General features: G+C 40.4%; 1 protein-coding gene across 5 annotated transcripts in view; it reads right to left on the bottom strand.

The window, feature by feature from the left end:
• The window catches only part of kcnab2a (potassium voltage-gated channel subfamily A regulatory beta subunit 2a), an 80,425-nt gene that overhangs the window by 9,475 nt on the left and 49,347 nt on the right, over nucleotides 1-21,603 (bottom strand). For all 5 annotated transcript variants that reach the window (XM_053653091.1, XM_053653092.1, XM_053653089.1 and 2 more), the window contains 9 exons: nucleotides 11,491-11,534; nucleotides 10,576-10,613; nucleotides 10,350-10,429; nucleotides 5,087-5,131; nucleotides 4,498-4,542; nucleotides 3,614-3,657; nucleotides 2,682-2,768; nucleotides 727-812; nucleotides 433-553 (listed from right to left, as the gene is read on the bottom strand). In XM_053653091.1, coding sequence (XP_053509066.1) covers nucleotides 433-553; nucleotides 727-812; nucleotides 2,682-2,768; nucleotides 3,614-3,657; nucleotides 4,498-4,542; nucleotides 5,087-5,131; nucleotides 10,350-10,429; nucleotides 10,576-10,613; nucleotides 11,491-11,534 — 590 coding nt within the window. The remainder of the gene's footprint in view (nucleotides 1-432; nucleotides 554-726; nucleotides 813-2,681; nucleotides 2,769-3,613; nucleotides 3,658-4,497; nucleotides 4,543-5,086; nucleotides 5,132-10,349; nucleotides 10,430-10,575; nucleotides 10,614-11,490; nucleotides 11,535-21,603) is intronic.

The following is a 21,603-nucleotide window of genomic DNA, read 5'->3' as shown; positions in this document are numbered from 1 at the left end:
GACAAACAAGGGACTCATGAACAAATTATCACAAAACAAACACAGTCGCTGATCATCCAGGTAACGACACACAGTATTAATAATCGAGCGTACAGTGTGTAAACTTCTGAACTGATTCATTTGAGTAAATTCAGTTATTATTGTGTCTTGTGGAGTATATGTAAACATCTGTTATGTGAAATCACTTATTCAGGGCAGAACTAAATAAAAAAAAAACTAAATGTGATTATCATCATCCCTCTTATTATTATTATTACAATTTTACAGATTCAACTAATATATTATATTATATTATATTATATATATATATATATATATATATATATATATATATATATATATATATATATATATATATATATATATATTGCGTTATATATAAGTTTTTTGCGTGACCAACCCAGCAGGCTAACTAGAGAGCGAAACACTTACCAATCTTATGAAAAAGCTCGGGCAGCTGCACTTCGACCTTCTCTCTCTGGAACATGTGATACTCCGCCTGCTCGCAGATGGGGGGGATCTGGTTAAACTGCCGCGCCACAGAGTACGCTTCCTGCAAAACACCGTCAAGAATTATCGCGCAAGTGAACAGGATCGATGAACATGCAGCAGGTGGCTGAAAATGTTCTTTCGGACTAGCGCCGTTTCCGAGACGTCTGATAACATTCGAGAGGTCAGGGAGGAGGAGTGAGCGTGACGGGACAGGATGAAGCTATAGTGACTCACCATTATCTCCATGGGACTCCAGCGGGACGTGCCCCAGTACATCGCCATTCCCTGATTGATCACGTGGGTCATCGCTCGCACCGTCTCTGCAAACCATCACAGCACATTGACCCAAATTCACACAACCAGTCCGATTTCTCAAGGTCATTTCACCCCAGGAGAAAAATGCCCAAAAGAAGCGAGAGAGATTTTTCCCCCCTTCCTTGTAATAAGCACAGCCTTACTTTAATGACGTATTCGATAGACTGCACTGAAATGAGCTTGTAGCTCTAATCAATACATACAAAAATAAACAAAAAATAAAGAGCTCCGGGGCTGAGCTCTGCGCTGGTGTGTGACCTCTGAAATTTTAAAAGGGCAGCAGGAATAACAAAATGGGGGGGTGCCTCCGTGTAAAAAGAATAGTCAGGTTTTGTTGCGCAAGTACATGGATATGTTAAAATACGTAAGGCAGAAGTCTCCAAGTTCAACGAGGTCTTGATGATAAAGTTCACGCACATTTCCACAGCATTTATGTAAAAGCGAGATCTGCTAATTCTGGAAATGTTCACTAAAGATCATCTATAACACTCACGGTGAGGCATTTAGGAAGTTTAGATTTCATCATCCTGAACACCATCTACTGGGAAAAGGTCAAGAAAAGTAGACACTTCATCAAAAGTTAGCTAAGGTAGCTCACATCAACTAACCGTCTCTATGACGACAGTTTACAGTACGTCTCCTAAGATGAAGATCTGTTTATTCTTTTACTGAAGTAATGCGAGTAATTTTAGTCATCTTTCACTTTTAGTTACGTTTGTGTCGCACGCAGAAGCTAGAAATTCGCTCTCGATTGTCGTGACCACGTCAGAAAAACGGTTATCAGGGAAAACCGGTGGACGGGATATTGGATCCTGCAACAAGTCGCAAAGACTGGAAATTGGACTTGGAAGAGAAATCTATTCTTGGAACTGGAAATGTTTACATATATGTTTTCTTTTTCTGTTTTTAATTGACATTTATACTTTAAATTATAAAACGGATCTCTGTGCGAAAGATTTTAAAAGTGTTTCAGTTTAAAGTTGAGCAGTTTTTAAAGTAAACAATACGGGATGAGTATTGTTAAGCTGCATCAGTATCAGCTGATATTCCAGGTTATCAGAAAACGCCACAAGTCTATTCCTTCTTGTCACTAATTTGTGCGCCTCAAACAGGAAGGACGCTATTAAAGGAAAGCTATTTAAAATATTTGACCTTGCTATGACCTTGATCCTGTTTGGATCAATCCCAAAATCTAATGGGTTATTCTGCTGGTTACAGCGATAATTCGATATAAAGCGCTGGTTCGTGAGATATCGAGACTCTTGGATGGACGGATGACCCGAGAACGGAGGCATAAAGAGATATACTGTGGACGTATTGTGAGAGATACACAAACTCAGTGTGTACAGTGATGGAAATAGTGACTAATATAATGTCAGATACTTCTAATGCTGCCTGAGAGGGAATCTGATTTCATATGGAGGTTTAAAGTTTAAAGCTGCTCCACTTCAGAGGATTTATGACCTGTTAAAAAACAAAAAAAAACAAACAAACAAAAAAACAGGATGCGGCCATTTTCACTGTTCAACTTCTTTCAACTTCCTCCATTATTAGATGGGCATTTTAATGTATGACATTTCCGTGTGGATAAACTGTTGATAAATTAAATGTTGGTGGAATAAATGGAATTGTTTTTGGCAGGAAAAAAAGACTACCCAAAAAACCCCCCCCAAAAAATAACAAAAAAAAGATTCAAGTCAGTAGGAACATAACTTGAAACATAAAAACTTCAGGTCACTCAAATAAATAGACCGTTATATTATATGTAAATATTTACATTAAGGTTAAACATATACACGAGACATTTTATTAATAAAAAGTGAATTTTTATACCGTTATAGTTATACTCTTCGTCAGCAGTGTCGCTGTCTCACCTTCCATGGGCGTGTTGGGGTCAGGTCTGTTAGCAAACACCACGTCCACGTACTCTAACTGCAATCTCTCCAGTGAAGCTTTTAAACCTGTGGAGTTTCACACGCTGCATTAATGCGCGTTTAATCACCGTCACAGCTGTCAAGTCACATAACAGACCGACACGTCACTGTCTGAGAACTAACCGCGAACGCCATTTCACTGCAGTAAACCCCTCCGTCTCGCTCGCACCCCATTACTGAGACATGTACACACACGTATTCATATTGTACAACATTTCCTTTTGTATATTAATGAGTGCAGTGTGTCGTCCTGATATAAACCCAAGAACAACAAAAACAACAAAAACTAAAAACGTATCTTGCTTTAAAAAGCAACAACAATAATTTTAACATAAACCTACAGCGCGCTCCACTAATATTGGCACCCTTGGTAAATATGAGCAAAGGCGGTTGTGAAAAACTGTCTTTATTGTTTAACCTTTTGATCTTTTGTTTAAAAAGATTCTAGATATTTTTAATGCAAGAAATTTAAATGCCGCCCCCGAACACGGTCAGATAGACTCCTTCTTTCTATATGTACTTGCTGTAACTTTAATTTGGTGTAAAATAATGCTGATAAATGATATTAATTAAGTACTTTTCGGAGATATTCTTATAAAGAAAAAAGAAAAGAAAAAAAGTAGGTCATGAAGGTTTACGCTTTAAGTGGCACAATATAGTAAAAATAAACAAACAAATAAATAAATGTAGAGTTTTATTTCAATAGACTTGTCATAAGACATGGCATCTTAAACATTTATATTTATTATTTGTACTGATATTGATATATAAGGGGTCACACTGAGCTTTTCTGTACTTCACTGTAACAGAAACCTTCAGTTCACAGATGATCCACTTCTCGTAGGAGCGACCTTAACTAGAGTTAGACCCACCTTCTATTATATGCTTCCTGGAAAGTCCTCTTTCAGTCTCCGCCCTAGGAGAACGTTAAAAACAATGAGCTTCTGTTACTCTCTTCAAAAAAATTCTAAAAATATAGTTTACCATAAGATTAATTTACACTCATGAAATTAAACTGGATTAAATCGCTGACATGAACTGAATGGCATTTTAATCACAGCACATGTTTAACATTAAACACAAAACAGGTTCTCAGAGTGGGGTCCGGTGAAGCCCAGGGGTCCGTGAAGGGGTGTTTTCCTTTATTTAGTTATAGCGTTATAGAAATATATAGCGTTCCTATATGTATTATTAAAGTTATTATATTAACTACTGGTGTTATTGTTAAACTGAACGCGTTTAATACAAACCTCAATAACTCAAACAGTAACGTTAAATAAAATCAAATATGTTCTGCGAGTGGAAAGTTTAAGAAGAGAGAGTCCTTTCTTCAGCGTCAATAAACAGACAGAAATCTGTGTAAAAATGTAAACATCATCCTGTACTGAGCGGGTCCGTAGAATTTAATATACAATTAAAGGAGTCAAGCTTGCGGGAGCCGCCTTACCAGGATATCGATCGCATTGTTTACGTTTGCAAATATTAAGCAGATGGGTTTGAACTTTGACCTTTCCTGCCCTGTGTCCAAGACGCCGTATGCGTGCTACAATTCTTCGGATTGGAAATAAAATTGTGTCCCGTTAAGTGTGTATTAATAGTTAATAACTATTTTATTACAGGGTTTGAAGGCTTTTTTTTTTCTTAATGATAACCCACAACACTGTGTGTAATAACTTATTCAACTATTCTAACACTCTGATTCTACAATATTGCACAGCACTATTAAAACATAACCAAAGGATCAATAAGAACATACTTTCCACCCCAGAATATTTTGGTGGTGATCACTAAACTGGAGCGTCTGCAAAAAAAAAAAAAAGAGAGAGAGAGAGAGAGAGAGAGAGAGAGAGAGAGAGAGAGAGAGAGAGAGAGAGAGAGAGAGAGATGGAGAGAACAGTATATGAAAAATGTTAATGACTCGTATTTAACAAAACAGCTTAAACTACAAGATACAGAAAAAATTAGATTAAAATGTCTCAAACACAAATAAATGCATGGCTTATTTTCAACACACACACACACACACACACACACACACACACACACACACACAAGCACCTAGAAAGAACCGTTATTTTCTACTTTATCGCTCGAGCCCAGACGTGACATCAGACAGCTTAGTTTCTACACTCTGATTTTTAATAAACGAGGAGACGCTTTAACTGCATTAAGAGATCAACAGCTAACAAACCGAACGTCTGATCCACAACCCAGTACTCAGATCCATAACCCAGTATTCTACGAGACGCTGTGGCGGCACTGATGCTAGCGTTAATGTTTCATGCACACGTCGTATTGTTCTCATCCCATGGCTTTTCCACCGGACGGAGAAGATGTCGGCGTACCTCCATCCTTTCTTCTTTATGATGTTGCCCAGCACTAACTCGGCCCTGAGAGAGAGAGAGAGCGAGAGAGAAATAAAACAGAAGTAGTGTTTTCTCAATTTCCTGTATTTACATAATGCTGTTTGGATGTCTTTATGCACCCGCTGTTCGGTTCTGTATCGTCATTTACATCGCTCATGAACTTGAACTTTTGATGAACTTTTTGTTGTCTAAAGCCTGGTTCACAGTGCACCGACAGATGCCGACAATCAACTTTTAAAAGTGTGTTAGATTTCTAGTGTTGGGAAACACTGATGTGGTGTTCACACTGCCTCAACACACGCCAGCTTTTAAACTTTTATACAGACACTCAGACTGGTTTAAAAAGGATGATCCTTTTACCACAATAAAAACGTTATTATTACTAGCATCTTTACGTGTCGTTCCGCTCCTGAAAAGACGACGCGTGAAGTGAAAGAGGTCGTGGATGAAGCCGTGGTTGTTGGGACGTGAGAGACAGGGCACTTACTTACACCCACACACAGAACTGCAGACAGGAGGTGCGGACCGTTCCGAATTTTGCTCGGTTTTGTCCCCCAAGCAGTTTCGACGACTCTGAGAAAGACAGCTTAAGCCCGGCTCTGTGGTACGCTAAGACCGTTATTAGGTCATACATTATGGACAATAATTTTTTTACGCAAATGTACGTTATAAACATTTGTCGCAATTTCGCTTCTTACTTTATGAAAGAGAATACGGAAAATGGCGTACGGTTAGCGGATGATCCTGTCTCTGCAGTATGAACTACAGTAGGCTTTACTCTTTGGGCTGTGTGCATCGTTTTCAACTTTAATTTTTAACTTAACTAAGTAACTTAACACACACACACACACACACACACACACACACACACACACATTAGTACCTAGCTTAAGTTTTGACTTTAACAAGGTTAACATGCACATAAAGTGGTTTAAAGGTGTTGAATTGATCCCGTATTTTGACCTTTTGAAACAGGAAGTGATTTATTTCCGTTACCAACATGCTAGACGACTGAGACGGATGATGGCGGATTGTGGAGACAAGGAAGACATCGTAAACACAAGGCTGGGTTTGTTTTTAGTAAGTTGGACTGTGTGTGTTCGATGCCGGTGACGACGGATCATCTCCAGGAAGGAATTCATCAGCTGTAAACGTTATTTGTTTAGCATTACGGCACACAGACAGAATTGATGAAAAACAGAGATTCCTCAGTGTTTCATCTGATGAAAATGTTATCCATGAGTGCAGGAAGAGTCAGTGGAGTTACTGTATAACGGTGTCTACAACACTGGGACACCATCGTTTAAATGCATGAGAAATAAGATGATGAACAGTAAGCACCATGAATGTTTTTTTTTTTTTTTTTAAATCATTCTGCAGATCTTTTTCTCCTCATGCTCAGCTGAGCCCCGCTGCACTCCTGGCTCTTTACGGCAGTTAATAGGAGTGCCGTGGTTGCTAATTGGTCCCCGGAGTGTGTCTGATCAGAGCCTGATATACGTACAAGCGGGAGCTCCAGCACGCGCTCAACATGTCAAACAGAACAAGCTGTCCTGCTGAAAACGTGGTGTTTTGATGTGGCCTCCTCAATCCGCAGCTCCTCGTCTCCTCCAACTTTAAAAGAGTCCATTTTCCTGTTCTGAACACCCCCTCATATCCGGCTGATCGTTCCACTCCATGGATGATGTCCAATTAGTCAGACTCTGGGGCCTGTTCTTGCCCTTCGGTCGTGATCTTTTCAGAGCGGCCAATCAGCAAGATTCTCACGTTATCCCAGGTTCTAACGGGAAGTTCTGCTAAACGCATCTCAATTCAACACCGGCGTGTTCATGCTCCAGTCACATTTTGGCTGCTTCGAGGATCTGGAATGCTAGGACATTCAGATTCGTAAGGCGTTTGCAGAAATAAACATAAATGTGTGCTGAAATCATTTGTAAGGTAAGATTTGAGAGCGAGTTTGGGTGAGAACGTTCTGTAATGGAGATGGAGATGGAGGCAGACGGGTGCGTGGGTGGCACAGCCTGTGTTTTTGTTTGGTTATGCGAGAAGGACAGAAATACTAAGAGTGAGAGGTTAAATGTGCGTGTGTGTGCGCGTGTGGGGACGTCTTGTGCCAGGGTGAATATTTACTCCAGGGTGTTGTGCTAGGCATGTGCGAGATCATGGCATTCAGGTAGAAACCACACACACGACACCCCCTCCTCTCTCCCTCCACCCCCTCCAGCAGAGCCGATGTTTTGCACCAAGCTCACTGCAGAGTGCAATTCATATCGTTTGTTAATAAAGCCTTGTGTCAGACTGCTCTTCACACTCACTAACCAAATCTTCTGAGCCGTTGCTCTGTGTGTCTACGAGTCCGCAGGGATCCGAGGCAAGGATCAGGCGATTAAAGGAATTCACTCCTCGGGCGTTTTAGGCTGCGTTTCTGAGGTCACTGCTTCCTGCGGTAAGGAGGACGGAAACGTCTCCAGACAACTAAGTGCACCGGAAAATATTTAATAAGGTCAGCAGTCTGCGTAGCTTCATTACTAGATACCAGTAAAAGGGTGCAGCATCTGCAAAGCTTAGAAGTACACTATATGGCCAAAAGGTTTGTGGATATCTGATCATCACACTCACACGAGTGATGGTCGCTGAACATCCCGTTTCAGATTTTTTTAGCTGTTAGTTTGGGGAAGAACCACATATGGGTGGGATGGTCAGATGTCCACATATCTTTGACCATATTGTGTAGAAGTGTTTGAAATGTTATTCAAAATCCACAATGGAACGTTTTCCCCATTTTACACGTCCAAGCTCCTAAATTAGTTTGTTTATTTATTTATTTATTTGGGCTAAATGGTCCTTGTTGCTTGGCATATGAAAGGTGAACATATTCATAGGGTTTTTATTTATTTGTTGATGTATATATTTTTAATTGAACATGCATAGATAAGGAAAGTCAGCAAAATATTAAAAGCGGTTCATTTCCAACAGTTATCGTCATGTAGGTAAATCTCACAAGACATTTTATAGAATATATACGCAGTAATTTGCGACATGTAAGATCTATAAACCATGTTATTCTCTAAGTGAACCCTTACAATTAATAACTGGTTGACCCCCCCCCCTGGCAACAATAACCTCAACCAGGCGCTTCCTGTAGCTGTGGATCAGACCTGCACGTCGTTCAGGAGGAATTTTAGCCCATTCTTCCTGGCAGAACTGCTTCAGCTCTGTCATATTCTTTGGACGTCTCATGTGTATGGCTCTCTTCAAGTCATTGCATAGCATCTCTATTGGGTTGAGGTCTGGGCTCTGACTTGGCCCCTACAAAAGGTGGATTTTGTTTTTCTGAAGCCATTCTGTTGTGGACTTGCTCCGGTGTTTTGGGTCATTGTCCTGTCGCATCACCAAACTTCTACACAGTTTCAGCTGACGATTTTTGCCAATACAGCTGTGGAGTGTCAATGTGCTCTTTTGCAAACTTCAGGCGTGCAGCAATGTTCTTTTTAGTATGCAGTGGCTTCCTTCGAGGTGTCTTGCTGTAGATACTCTGCTTGTTCAATGTGCTACGTATTGTAGACTCATGACCAGAGATGTTAGCCAGTTCCAATGATGCCTTCAAATCTTTGGCGGTCATTCGGGGTTGTTTCTTTACCTCATCGATGAGTCTTCATTGTGCTCTTGGTGTCATTCTGAGTGGGCGCCCACTTCTTGGTAGAGTAGCAACAGTCCCAAAGTGTCTCCATTTGTAGAATGTTTGCCTAACTGTAGACTGGTGAATTTCTAAAGTCTTTGAAATCACTTTGTAACCCTTGCCAGCTTTATGTAAATCAACAATTCTTGATCGTGGATCCTCTGAAAGCTCTTTTTGGTGAGGCATGGCTCACATAAGCGTGTGCTTCTTGTGCAGAGCAAACTCCAAAAGTTTGAGGGGTTTTTATCAAAGTAGCTGTAGTCCACACCCCCAAACTCATTTTCTTAACGAGACTCCAGATGTGCTAAAACCTGACTTCAAGTAGCTTTTTTGAGGTCATTAACTCAAGGGTTCACATACTTTTTCTTGCCACTGTACATACACACACAAGGTTCCCAAAATGTTTGCGCAAATGACGTCAAACGGACATTATGAACATTCCACTGTCGTCGTGATTGCTGTCATGAGCCGTGTCTTAAAAAAAACAAAAAACAATTCACTTCACATCCAGAGGTCTTTACTGATCTACACAATCCAGAAGCCTCGAACACAACACAGCCAATAATCAAATAGTACGCAAGTATGCTATTTGCGACAGCGTAAGTTTGTTTAGCGAAGGAAGACGGAGGGGGAAGTTTGTCCATTTTTACTCCTGAGCTACACTTAATGCTGCACGTCAGCACAGTGAAAGGACTGAACTAGCACATACAAGTACACTCTTCAGTTAAATGTCGGCTTACTCGAATGTGGCTCCTGGAAACACTTCAAAATATTCACATACAAAAACTTCATCTTCATAGTCGGAGTAATATCTCACGTTTTACTTCATAAATAAGACGAATCAAACAAAAGCAGAGGATTGCGAGCTTCTTTCACGACCTCGTTTTGTAAATACCGAACTTTTCCTCTGTAATATTACAGCCCCGGTGTAGTGTGTCTCAGAGATCATTATTACACCAATTATGAATATTGATACTTGAGCATGTAAAGCACGATGAAGACGCTTTCACAAGCTGAATTTGCATCGATGGTTATTTTTGTGAAGTTCAATTCGGCATTTTTCGACAAAAATTTCTCAAGATTCCTGAAAAATCCTCACTCTAAGAGAGCTTTCCTATCAGCTCCACTTCCCCTCGCAGCACGTTTGGTTTAGTAAACCAGTGCAGAGCGCACTCTTGGTGCACGGTAACGACTCCAGGTCGTATCATTAAATACATGTCATTTTAAACGAATCCCTCAGGTTCATCCTGCTAAGAAAAGGATGATGATGATCTACTGAAGGCTGAATCTGACCCGACAAGTTTGTTCTTCATTAAAGGTGGTTTACGGATTTCCTGTCTTTTGACCTTTAGTCTTGCATGATGAGTTTTGTGCCACTTCCGTGACCTTTGGATGGTTTTAACACTGGAGCTCATACAAAAAAAATATAAACAAACAGACGCCGATGATTCAGTCTGATTATACAGTATGACTAGTTAGGGGTTAGACTGGAACACAAACATACGTTCCAGAGTATGGTGACTGGACTAAATATAACGTGGTGAGGAGTTCTGGCTCACTCACTTTCCTGCAGCGTAGACCTCAGCCGTGTCGAACAGATTGATCCCGTTCTCGTACGCCAGAGTCATCAGCTGTTCGGCCGTCTGCCGGAGACGAAAAGAGGAGCAGAGGGAAAACAAACGGGGGAAGAGCTGCTTTGGTCTCTTTAATTCAAAGCTCTGTTAACTGCTTGCAATTATTATTTTCAACCAAGCTGTCTTAAGATTAATGAGTTTTTGTGAGATCTTACCTCGTCTGTGATCTGACCACCAAACGTCACCCATGTTCCTGTAGAAAAAAACCCCCACAAAACACCCTGAAATCACTCCCTGCTGTCCGTACAGCTAAAACGCTTCACATTTCTAAATAAAATATACTGTTCTGAAAAGCTTTGCTCTAATCCACATACCCTAAATAACCCTAAACATAACCCTAAATAAATAAAAATATTCGCAGTACCTAGAGTTAAAGGTGCGATAGGCTGTTTTTTTTTTCTTAATAGTGCAATTAACCTGGAAAAAAACAATAGCATCAGCGCTGTACAAACGGTTTAAAATACTGGTTTGGGAAACTGCAATCTGGGCCGGACTTATCGTTTGTGTTTGCATGGGCTACCTGTCAGTCTTTTTCTAGACATGCCCCAATGCCCCTTCACTCCACCCCATCTCAGTCTGTTTGGAAAGGAAAACATGGCGGAATCCGGTAAGCGCCCACCACGCTGTGCTTCGGAGTAGAAAAATCGCTCTAAACTTCACTGAATTAACCGCTAGACCGCTGATCTTGAATAATCTTGACTAATGCACCCTTAAAAAAAAAAAAATAAAAATCTGGTAGTTACTAACAATTGCTTTGCTCAAGCCCCACCCCTTTTCCTTAAAGCTCTATTTGGATGGAACTGACTTTCATATGAAGAGATTCCTCGAAAGCATTTAACGATTTGTGGAAACGCATGCTAGATGACTAAATACAGCGAGATGCAGCATCTGCATGCGAAACTACTGATGTGTCGATGTGAAATGAAAAACTGGGAGTGACACGGTCGATCTGGATAAAAATAAAATTACAGAGGAGCACTTGCTCCTCAAAAGACTGACTGACTCCAGTGCACCATCTAAATGTTATCCTGTCACAATAGGGCTCATGATGACCTGCAGGAAACACTTACCTAACCCAAGGCACGACACCCTCAGTCCAGACTTCCCAAGGTTTCTGTAAAGAGAGAGAGAGAGAGAGAGAGAGAGAGAGAGAGAGAGAGAGAGAGAGAGAGAAACCCCCCATTTCATTAGTTTTGTTCTCCTGTTTTTTTTCCAATAAAAAAGCTGCAGCTCACAAGAGACAATTCAGGATGTCAGAGACCTCAGGAAAATCTTCATCATACCAGGTATCAGCAATTGGATTAGATACAGATTAGATATTAAATCCACTTGCATGTGAATCTGATTTTGAAAGAAGCTGCAATGTGAGGACACGCTTCATGGTAAGAAAAAAAATAAATAAATCACGCTGATCTTCTCCAACACAACAGAACCAGTCAAGAGAAACTTTCTGAATGAAAAAACTAGGGTTGTTAGGGTACTCGTGTAGGTCGGATTACGTCATCAGCTGAATACACAAAGTAAATTAAATACAAAAACTGCGTGATACATTACCAACTTGGCTAATTGTTATAACAAAAGTGACACTCATCCTCTCCTGCCTCAAGTCTAGCATCAATATGGTTGATAGACCGGGTTGCACAGACCAGTTGGTTAATATTTTATGTTGGTCGATGTGGGAATGTCGACTGGTCAGGGAAGAGTTCCTTCTGCAGTTAACTTGGTCATCCTTTTAAAGCTAAATAAAATCTGTGCACAGTTATATCCGATCCCACTCGGCTGGTTTAGAGTCAGATTAGATCATAGGTGCACACCGGTTTCAAGAGACCGATCCAGACTTGCTTTCGGATGCTACCGAGGTCAGAGTTGAACGTGGAGGAAAAAGATGCACCTGTAGACGTCACGTCCTCCATCCATCATTAGGTTAATAATAACAACAACAAATGAGCTTCCATGCTGCGCACTTTCAGTTTCAGAATCAGAGATTTGAGCTGACCTACAAACTCACCGACACAAATTCTTGCTCTGATTTATTTACTTTCGTAACCTGTAGCCAGTTTGACATTTAATTGGAACGCAGTTTCTAAAAAATATTTGACTAGTAAAAATGAGTAGTCCTTACACACTCTAGCCACTATCAGTCCAGGTAATTATAAAAAATGATAAAGACAGACCTAGTGAGGTAACAAACTTCACAATAACAGATTTCAGTCTCGCTACGGACGTGAAGTTATAATACTGAGACGAACAGTAGCTGAAGGAATGCTCAACCGCCCTGAAGGATAAGCGGAGAGGAAACCGGTCGCTCTGTGGGATGCTGAACACGGCAGATGGGAGGCGTCACGAGACGAGACACGGCTGTCTCCCTTATCAATTAAACCGCTCGCCTCCTCATCAGAAAGTCTCAAGCGGAAATCGAGTTTTTCTTCAACATCTGCCTGCCGTCAAGCTTCCGCACCCCCAGGATTTCATCTCATCTGAATCCTGCTCCGACGCGGATTTTCAACGGATCTACCACGTTCTTTTCATGGAAAAAGTTCGCTATTAAAAGTAAAAGTGTGCTTTCGGGTCGACTTTCTTATCTACTAAACGCTTCATCTGCGCTCAGGAGCGTGTGCCAAAAGCACAGAGTTTGCAAAGGAGGTGATATTGAGTTATTATCTAACACGGGAGAACATTGATCTGATGTAATGATGTCCTGAGGCGAGCAGCGACTGAGACAGGGGGAATGTCAGATTTTATTCAGCGTGTACAGGAATAATAAAGTGTATTGGGGATTAAGGATGATCCAGCACGCTGTCTGTGTAGGAGTATGAGAGAAAACATGTAGGCCTCTGTGTGTGTGTATGTGTGTGTTTGTATTCGTGGGTGTGTGCAAAAAAAATTGGGAACATGTAGGAGGGCAAGTGAGTGAAGCGATGCTCAGTAAAAAAAAACAAAAAAAAATAATTTCAGTCTTTATGGAAAGTACACAAAGTAAAACAAAACCTCTGGAGTGAATTTTAAACCCATAAAGCGGTAAGATATTTGATGTGTCACTACGCTTAACGACTTAACGACTGCTTTTTATTTATCGGCCTGCGGTAAGAGAACACTTACATCTGCTTAAATGTAACACTGGGAGGAACACTGACATCACCACAGCCATCCTTGGCAAGGAGTCCAAGAGAGTGAAAATGGTCGTGCTATCTTGGTGGGTGGGAGGTGCATACTCTCTCTGCCCTGTCGATTACAGATGCACTAGCCAATCGTGTGCGTCCATGAGCTCATGTATGCGGAAGAGGGCGGATAGCGCTTTCCTCAGAGGCATCACGTGTCTCAAAAGAAAGCACGTGTTCATGCACCTTCACCCTCCCCATGTGGTAGCTGTTACAATTAGCAAATGAACGTCTTTCACGTCACGTGTCCTTGCTTTTCCTTGCATCACGTGAATCCGCTTTTCTGCTTGGTGAATTTATATTCATAATTGTACAAGCTATGACTAAACCTTAAAGGCTGGCACGTCTGCAATTTTTTAAAAATTTTATTTAACTTTATTGCTTACACCAAAGATCTGGTCTTCCCTAATATTAACCAAGAATACTGCAGGCCTTGCACCAACTGGTTCTGGTGCATCTTCTGGAAGTCTGACAACTCAGATCTACAGTTATTCAGCTAAGAACTTTTTGTGCAGATGTAGTGATGTGATCAATTTAGCAGGTAAACCGAATTTGTATAACGTGACGAGGTTCTGATGAACAGATCGAATCGACGCTGTTGAGTTTTCACCCCGTTTTACACTGGTGAGCTTTTAAGAGAGGCCGGTGTCACTGTGTCACAGAACGGAGGCATGCGTGAACTCGGAGGAAAAATAAACCTCTTGACTGTGCTCCTGTGGCTGTATCTCTTTTGTTAGCGCTGTGTCACGCTGAATATTTAATGCCGGGGCTAAATACTGCATGATGGGGAGTCACATTGGCTTTGGAACAGAAAGAGATTGGGTTCTCACACACACACACACAGAGCAATGTTGCAATTGAAAAGGTCAGCTGTGTCTTTTAACATGGATAATGATGAACAGTGTACTCAGGCGATCTGCTGAGGTTTCATATAGCAAGAAAACGTGAGGTTACAGATGGAGTCTGGGCTAAAGCCCAGTTTAAAGGTCATCTACTGGATGCAGGATGAGGAGGGATCAGAATGCGAGGAGTTTTGGTAGTGGAGCTGAGCAAGGACATGTAAGCATGGATAATTGTAGCGTCAAGTCTCTGAAAGAAGTGGGCGATACGGCAAAAATATCCGAAATGTGTTACAACATTTACATTTACTAAATGCATGTGAAACAAAAAATAAAACAAAAGTCAGAAAATTTCAAAATCAAGGACACTTATTTCATACCTACAAAATTAAATGTAGCACCTAAAAGGAGGGGACACACTCTGTACAGGTCTTAATTTTCATCCAATCAGGGGAAAAGTAAAAACAAACAAATAAAAACAAGTAGAACCCGCCGTCAGGGGCATTTGCAGGAATGTTTCTGACACCAACGAGTCTAGTCCTTTCTACTAATGCGTAAATACCCCTAAAACACCCTTCAAACACGAAGGTTATTGAAGGAAAAAAACATTTCAGATATTTGACCTTGCTGTGAACTTGACCCTGTTTGGATTGATTCCAAAATCCATCAATATAATTCCATATAAATCCTACAAACATTTAACCACTTGTTTCTGAGCTCGTGGAATGAAAACCTGAAAACATAACGCCTCAAACACTAAAATAAATTTATATATATTTATCAATGCTGTTATAGAATATACACAACAGGTCTGTGGTGTAAAATAGATTATTTTTATTATTTAAATTTTATTTATTATTATTAATTTTTTTTTACGGACATATGGTTGCAGAGATCCTCCAATCTCACCGTCTTGTCCTGGGGTTTTGTGTGTGTGTGTGTGTGAGAGAGAGATGTACTGTAATAGAGGAGGAAATTCGTAACAGCTCGGTCCAATTAGCAGCTAGAGTCTAACAGTTGAGCAAACCAGTGACGTGTTCAAGGCGGGGGATCTCGACACGTGAGATTTCAAATTGCTCTATACAGAATGCAAAAGGAGTGTGTAGGCTATCGAGTTTGCAGATTTCCACGCTGCGAGAGGCGAGCAGCCAGAACCTGATCTCCGTCTGCTGCGTGCTAAAACCCCACAGGAAGGAAAACTTTGTGCTCCGGTTATTAAAGCTTAACTGAATACACACGACAGTTCACAAAACTGTCGCCCAAGTTTATTCTATACACCTAATTTTGCACATTACATCTCTCTCTCACATACTCACACACCGGTCTAAACTATAGACACAATGGGCTCGTTTTAATAACCAGATCGACACCGTATCCTGAAACAGATCGGGTAATCTATTAATGATTCAGTGGTGATAATTAATACAAGCTTAAACAGGTTATTAATATTACATGCAATACTAACAGATAAGCGCTACACAAAGCACTGGAAGTAAATGAACTCCTCTGCAACACAAAATTACTGTAGAGATGAGTAATGGCCTATTTCTAGAGGATTAAAAAAAATAAAGACTGACGTTCTGTCGAATAAAAATACGCGTATAGTTAAGCGTGCAACAACACACAAACACAGCTGCTGAAACGGCGGTGTGTGTGTGTGTGGGATGGGTAAGTTTCGCTAAGCTTCATGGTGAGGTGCCGTGTGTATTTGCTCTTCAACATCCATGTAGCCATATTTCATGTAGGAGTATTAAAGCTGGAACAGGAATAGTGTGTACTGTAAAATCTCAACACGCCTACTCATTAACACTAACAGTGTACTATCACCACGCTGCGTTCACCACTGTGCACACCAATACACACTGAAATCACTGAACACAGAGAACAGCCAGAAAATGAGCTTCTTTATGCAAAATCTGCGCTTTATGTTTCCATTTCTGACCCAAAACACCATTCTATTTCCATTTCTGACCCAAACACCATTCTATTTCCATTTCTGACCCAAAACACCATTCTATTTCCATTTCTGACCCAAACACCATTCTATTTCCATTTCTGACCCAAAACACCATTCTATTTCCATTTCTGACCCAAACACCAATCTATTTTCATTTCTGACACAAACACCATTCTATTTATTTTTATTACTCAAAATATTTCATACCTCCATGTGTTTTCATATTTGGGACGGTGCACTTGTCATATCCACCAGCCCGAATGGTTTCAATGCTAGGTTTATGAGACTTTACCATCTGTCAAATATCTGTTAGGATACTATTTTGATATCATTCCCACTGACATTAAATTAATTACACTGTCTGATTTAACAAACACTTCCATCTGTAGAACCAACAAAGTGTGGAAAGACCAACACGGCAGTCTGTTAAATCAGCAGTAACGATACGGTGGAAGCCTGGCAATTTATACATCACCTCTCCCCTGCCAGCGCTGAAATAGTGTGAGTGAGATTTAACAACTGACTTGAATTCTTAAATTCTGAAGGCCAATTTCAGTTCAGTACTTAAATCTTTCAGAAAAGTCAATAGCAAAGGAGCAGGCAGTAATTCCATGCTTCAGGATTATAAGGAGAATTTATGAGGTTCAGCAGGAAAACACTGAGCTTGAGATGCTTTACATGCTTCTCCATACCTCACAGCCACTTTGTTGTTTAAAAAAACCCAAACAAACCAAGCTTCCTCATGTAGTCATAATTCTTTGTCATGAATATTGTGACTTGATCTCTTGCCCCTCCAAAGGCTCTTTAAATAAACTATAATTGAGCTAATGGAGTATTGGAATGTCCCTTAAAATGGCACTGGCCTCCCATCAAGGGGAAATGGCGAAGGCACATCGACGAGGGTGTGTTATGGTATAGAAACAGAACCCTGAACTTATACCTCACGTAGAAGTATGATGTTTTCAAGAAGTTAAAATAATGTTGCATACATTCTTCCCCCATAAACGCTGTAAACGAGGTGGCTTTTATTACTCAGATGGAGGCCGGAGCCATTTTAGAAGATGTTCATGTAAACATTCCAAGAGAGTAAACAATGTTGTTCAATGGTTACCCTGAGCTCCAGTTTCAAGCCTTGATTCGTCACCTCTTGGCAACAAACACGCTCCATAATTCAAAGTCCCAAAGCAGTTTTTATCTACCCTCAGGCAATAATTTAGCCAAGACAGTAACATAACCCTTTCCATTTCCGGTTGAAGAAGGCAACCATGTTTGAACTACAAGACGATCTTTTTTCTTCTTGTTCCTCATCTGCAAACTGCATCAGCCAATCAGACCAGCTGTCCACAGGTCCAGTGTGAAATCCTACCAGCTTATTACACTCGGGACTTACAAATCGTTACACAAATTAGCTCTGAATGCAGGAAATGGCAACATCTCCTGGGGTTGAGTCTTCACTTGCTTTGCTGCACCAGGTAATTAACTGAAGGTCTACTAGAAAGGCTTGCTTTACATAATCATAAAACCATTTCAGCTTGCATCATCACTTCTCCAAAGTATTTGACACAATGACAAGATGGTTCCCATCACCTGCATATGGGGGCTCTACAGGGAATGCTAGATAATGGAATACACCTCAGCCCCCCTCGTCAGACATCAGTGCCTGACCGCACTAATGCTCTTGTACCTCTTGTCCAAAATCTAGTGGAAAGCCTTCATCAGAAGAGTGGAGCTTATAATAACAGTAAAATCGGCTGTTTAGCAAGCACACGTGGGTGTGATGTCAGGTGTCCACATATTTTTGGTTATATGGTGTAATTAAGCATTTATATGCCAAACATTAGACTAAACGAGTCAAATAAAAGCCTAAAGAGTTCATTATGTTCTGAGACTTTACAACTGGAAGGCCGTCCAAATGTTTGCGAATGCCACAATTACCCTACAGGGGTTAAAAAGAATTTCTTAAAATGTACAAACATCTCATCAGTCACATCTGGTCTTTAATAAAGTGTGATTTTCCAGTAGAATCAAATCTCTGCATCTGAAGAAAAATAATAATAATAATAAATTTTAAACTCAAATTGAAAAATTCTACAATTTAATCAACATAGCTTGACATAACATTATATAACATTATTTGGGAAATAATTTCCCCCAGTGTTTCAAATCAAATACTGCTACAGAACTTGTAACTACAAACAGGATTCATTTTATGAAAGGTCAGTAACTAAAATACCCGACTCACCACACGCCATTTATAACAAAATTTATTAGCATATGTTAAAAATGTAATTTCTCGTTCTTTGATGCTACATGGTTAAAAAATAAATAAATACTGTAACAAGTGATCTGATTCGATTAGCTTCATAACACAGACCCACTAATCGCTCATGAAATTCACTGCAAGTTCACCGAACTGTATTGATTAGCTGTAGCAACCCTTAACCACTCACTCGCTTGTACGAAAATAAAAAACCAACACAACACGACGTCCATCTTCTATGGCTATTAAAAAAAAAAGATGGCGTTATGAACGTGCTGCTCTCGGCTCGTGCAGCACTTCTAACACACGGTTGCATAAGTGCTTAGTTCCGGTAGCTCCGCGAACTTGTAGGAAGCTTGACGCGGGTCTTAAACTGGAACTGTCTTTAGCGAGGCAACAGGACAGGTCCGTCTTGTTGCTAAGCAACCCAACTTTCCAAAAGGCATGCACTTATTTCCTAGCTTCTGCCATTTTCTTTTGCGAGTCAGCACACAAAGAAGAGTTTCCAACTCGCGCCAGGAAAATAAACAAAACAAAAAAAACAACTAACCAGATTATTTCAAGATGATGATAATAATAATAATAATAATAATAATAATAATAATAATGGGATGTCCATCTTAAGAAGTGTGTGTAATGTATTATGGCTGATCTCTGCAGCGTGTGTGTGTGTGTGTGTGTGTGTGTGTGTGTGTTCGCGCGCATTAGATACTCACACTGACCATGTGTAACCCAGGATTATTCTGCGTCGGGGTAAAACTTTACTACACTGAATTTACACATTTGAATTTTAATAACTTACAGATTTAGTACTTTAAATGGCTTTGAGTATCAAGGGGATATTAGCAGTAGTGCTTTTAATATCATTGGAATGTGTGCTTTTAATTTAAATTTCTTATTTATTGCTCTTTAGCCTCATTCATCAGTCATTTACTAAAAATTGTGTATAGATGTTTTCATGGTAAAACCAAACTAAAAATTCCTGCCACAGTTAAAAAAAAGTTTAAAAAAAGATTGGAGATGTGAGGTGCCCTCTAGAGTGTCCCCACTTGAGAGGAAACATGACAAATTGCCCTAACGGGTGTCCTTTAAGTGCAGAAAACAAAATACAGTAAAATGAGATGAAGTACCCTCTAGGTGCTACCGCCTGCAAGAAAATGAGATGAAGTGCCCACTAGGTGCTACTATATGCAAAAAAATGAGATGAAGTGCCCTCTAGGTGCTACCGCCTACAAGAAAATGAGATGAAGTGCCCTCTAGGTGCTACCGCCTACAAGAAAATGAGATGAAGTGCCCTCTAGGTGCTACCGCCTACAAGAAAATGAGATGAAGTGCCCTCTAGGTGCTACCGCCTGCAAGAAAATGAGAGGAAGTGCCCTCTAGGTGCTACTGCATGCAAGAAAACGTGCTAAGCGCTACAAAACATGTCCCTACATGTAGGAGATGGCATTTTTATTTTCTCACCCGCCCCTCACACACCCTATGTCTGCCCATGGCCACACCCACAAAACTCCATAAAAGGCAAAGCTCGCAGAGTTGAAAATGGCTGAAGGGTGACGTGAAGGGTGACGTGCGCTAAATCTCCCAGTAATGCAGCTCAGCCACCGACTCCTCCTCCTCTTAATAGGGTGCCGTTACTTTTGTTCTCATCTCATTAATTTCAATTCTTGATTTCTTTCAGGTCACTGATACGAAACTAAAACGTCCACTGAATCGGTGTGCAAGTGAAATGAATAAGTGATTTAAACTCAACAGAGTAAGCAGTGGTAAAATCGCAGTGACTCTCCGACAAGCCGAACGATTAAGGTTCACGTTAGCGAGTCTCACGAGCGAAATGTACGACACGAACGTTCTCCCTACGACTCGCAGGAATTTCACGAACACCGTGTCCGTGGAGTAAACGATTTTCGAATAAATTGGCGTGTAAATATAGTCCACTGTTTACACCTCAAACACAAAGTTCCATCAAATCCCATCCAGCTTCAGTGTGTGTAACAACAGGTAACTAATCCGGTAAACACAGAACACACGCACACAGACACATACAGTGAGTAACATGCTTTCCCTCCAAGCATTACTACAGTAGATCAACTCAGAAGTGTGTGCGCTGCAGGAAATCCCACGACTCTTACGTTACTCTGTGCTCAACATGTACGGGGTTCCTGATGTTAAGAAGAAGGGGTTTGAACGCATCCCTGAGGGACTTCACAGCTTCACACAACTCTACAGCGAGAACCGGAACAGACCATAAGATATATTTGTTCTATTATAAACAAACAAACCGCTCAGGAAACGTATTGTTCGCGAAATACTGCTTTAATAACACGAGCTAGGGCTGTGAAGATACAATATCGGTGCTGTGATCAATGACGTCACAACACGCTTCTCTGAGACGTCACGAGGACTGCAATATTTGACATTTTTTAAAACATTTTTTATAAATATAAATGAACATCTTTGTTGTTTTTTTTTTTACTAGTTAAACAACAACAGCAAAAACAAAACAAAAACCCCTCAGAAAACTTTCAAGTCATACCCGTGTATAAATCTGTAAACAAATACATAAGCAAATAAATGGATAAATAAAATCCTACTTTTATTTTGTGTTAAATAATTTTTAGAACGCAGGATTATTGATGTGGTCGGCTGAGGGACGATCGGGTTTCATCGATTAAATAACGCAGTTACCGTCGATCCCGAAGCGGCTAATCGCATCACAGAGCTGAACTCATTCGCAGTAAAGACACGAGGCGGATCGTGTTACTTTAATGCGCTTGATGATTTGATAAAAATCAAACTGTTTATCAAGATGAATTAAATTTTCCATCTTGAAAACAGGAATTTTTCATTTTAATGGATGTTTCACTTTTTCTTCTTTTCATTCTTGAAAGTTTTGTAAACCCCCCCCCAACCGCGCCCCCGAGTATAATAAGTGTGACCTTGTTGAAAAGTTGTGTACGAGTAAGGCA

The sequence above is a fragment of the Ictalurus furcatus genome, chromosome 21, assembly GCF_023375685.1.
Source record: "Ictalurus furcatus strain D&B chromosome 21, Billie_1.0, whole genome shotgun sequence".
In the NCBI taxonomy this organism is placed as follows: domain Eukaryota; kingdom Metazoa; phylum Chordata; class Actinopteri; order Siluriformes; family Ictaluridae; genus Ictalurus; species Ictalurus furcatus.
This window is presented reverse-complemented; position numbering and strand designations above follow the sequence as displayed.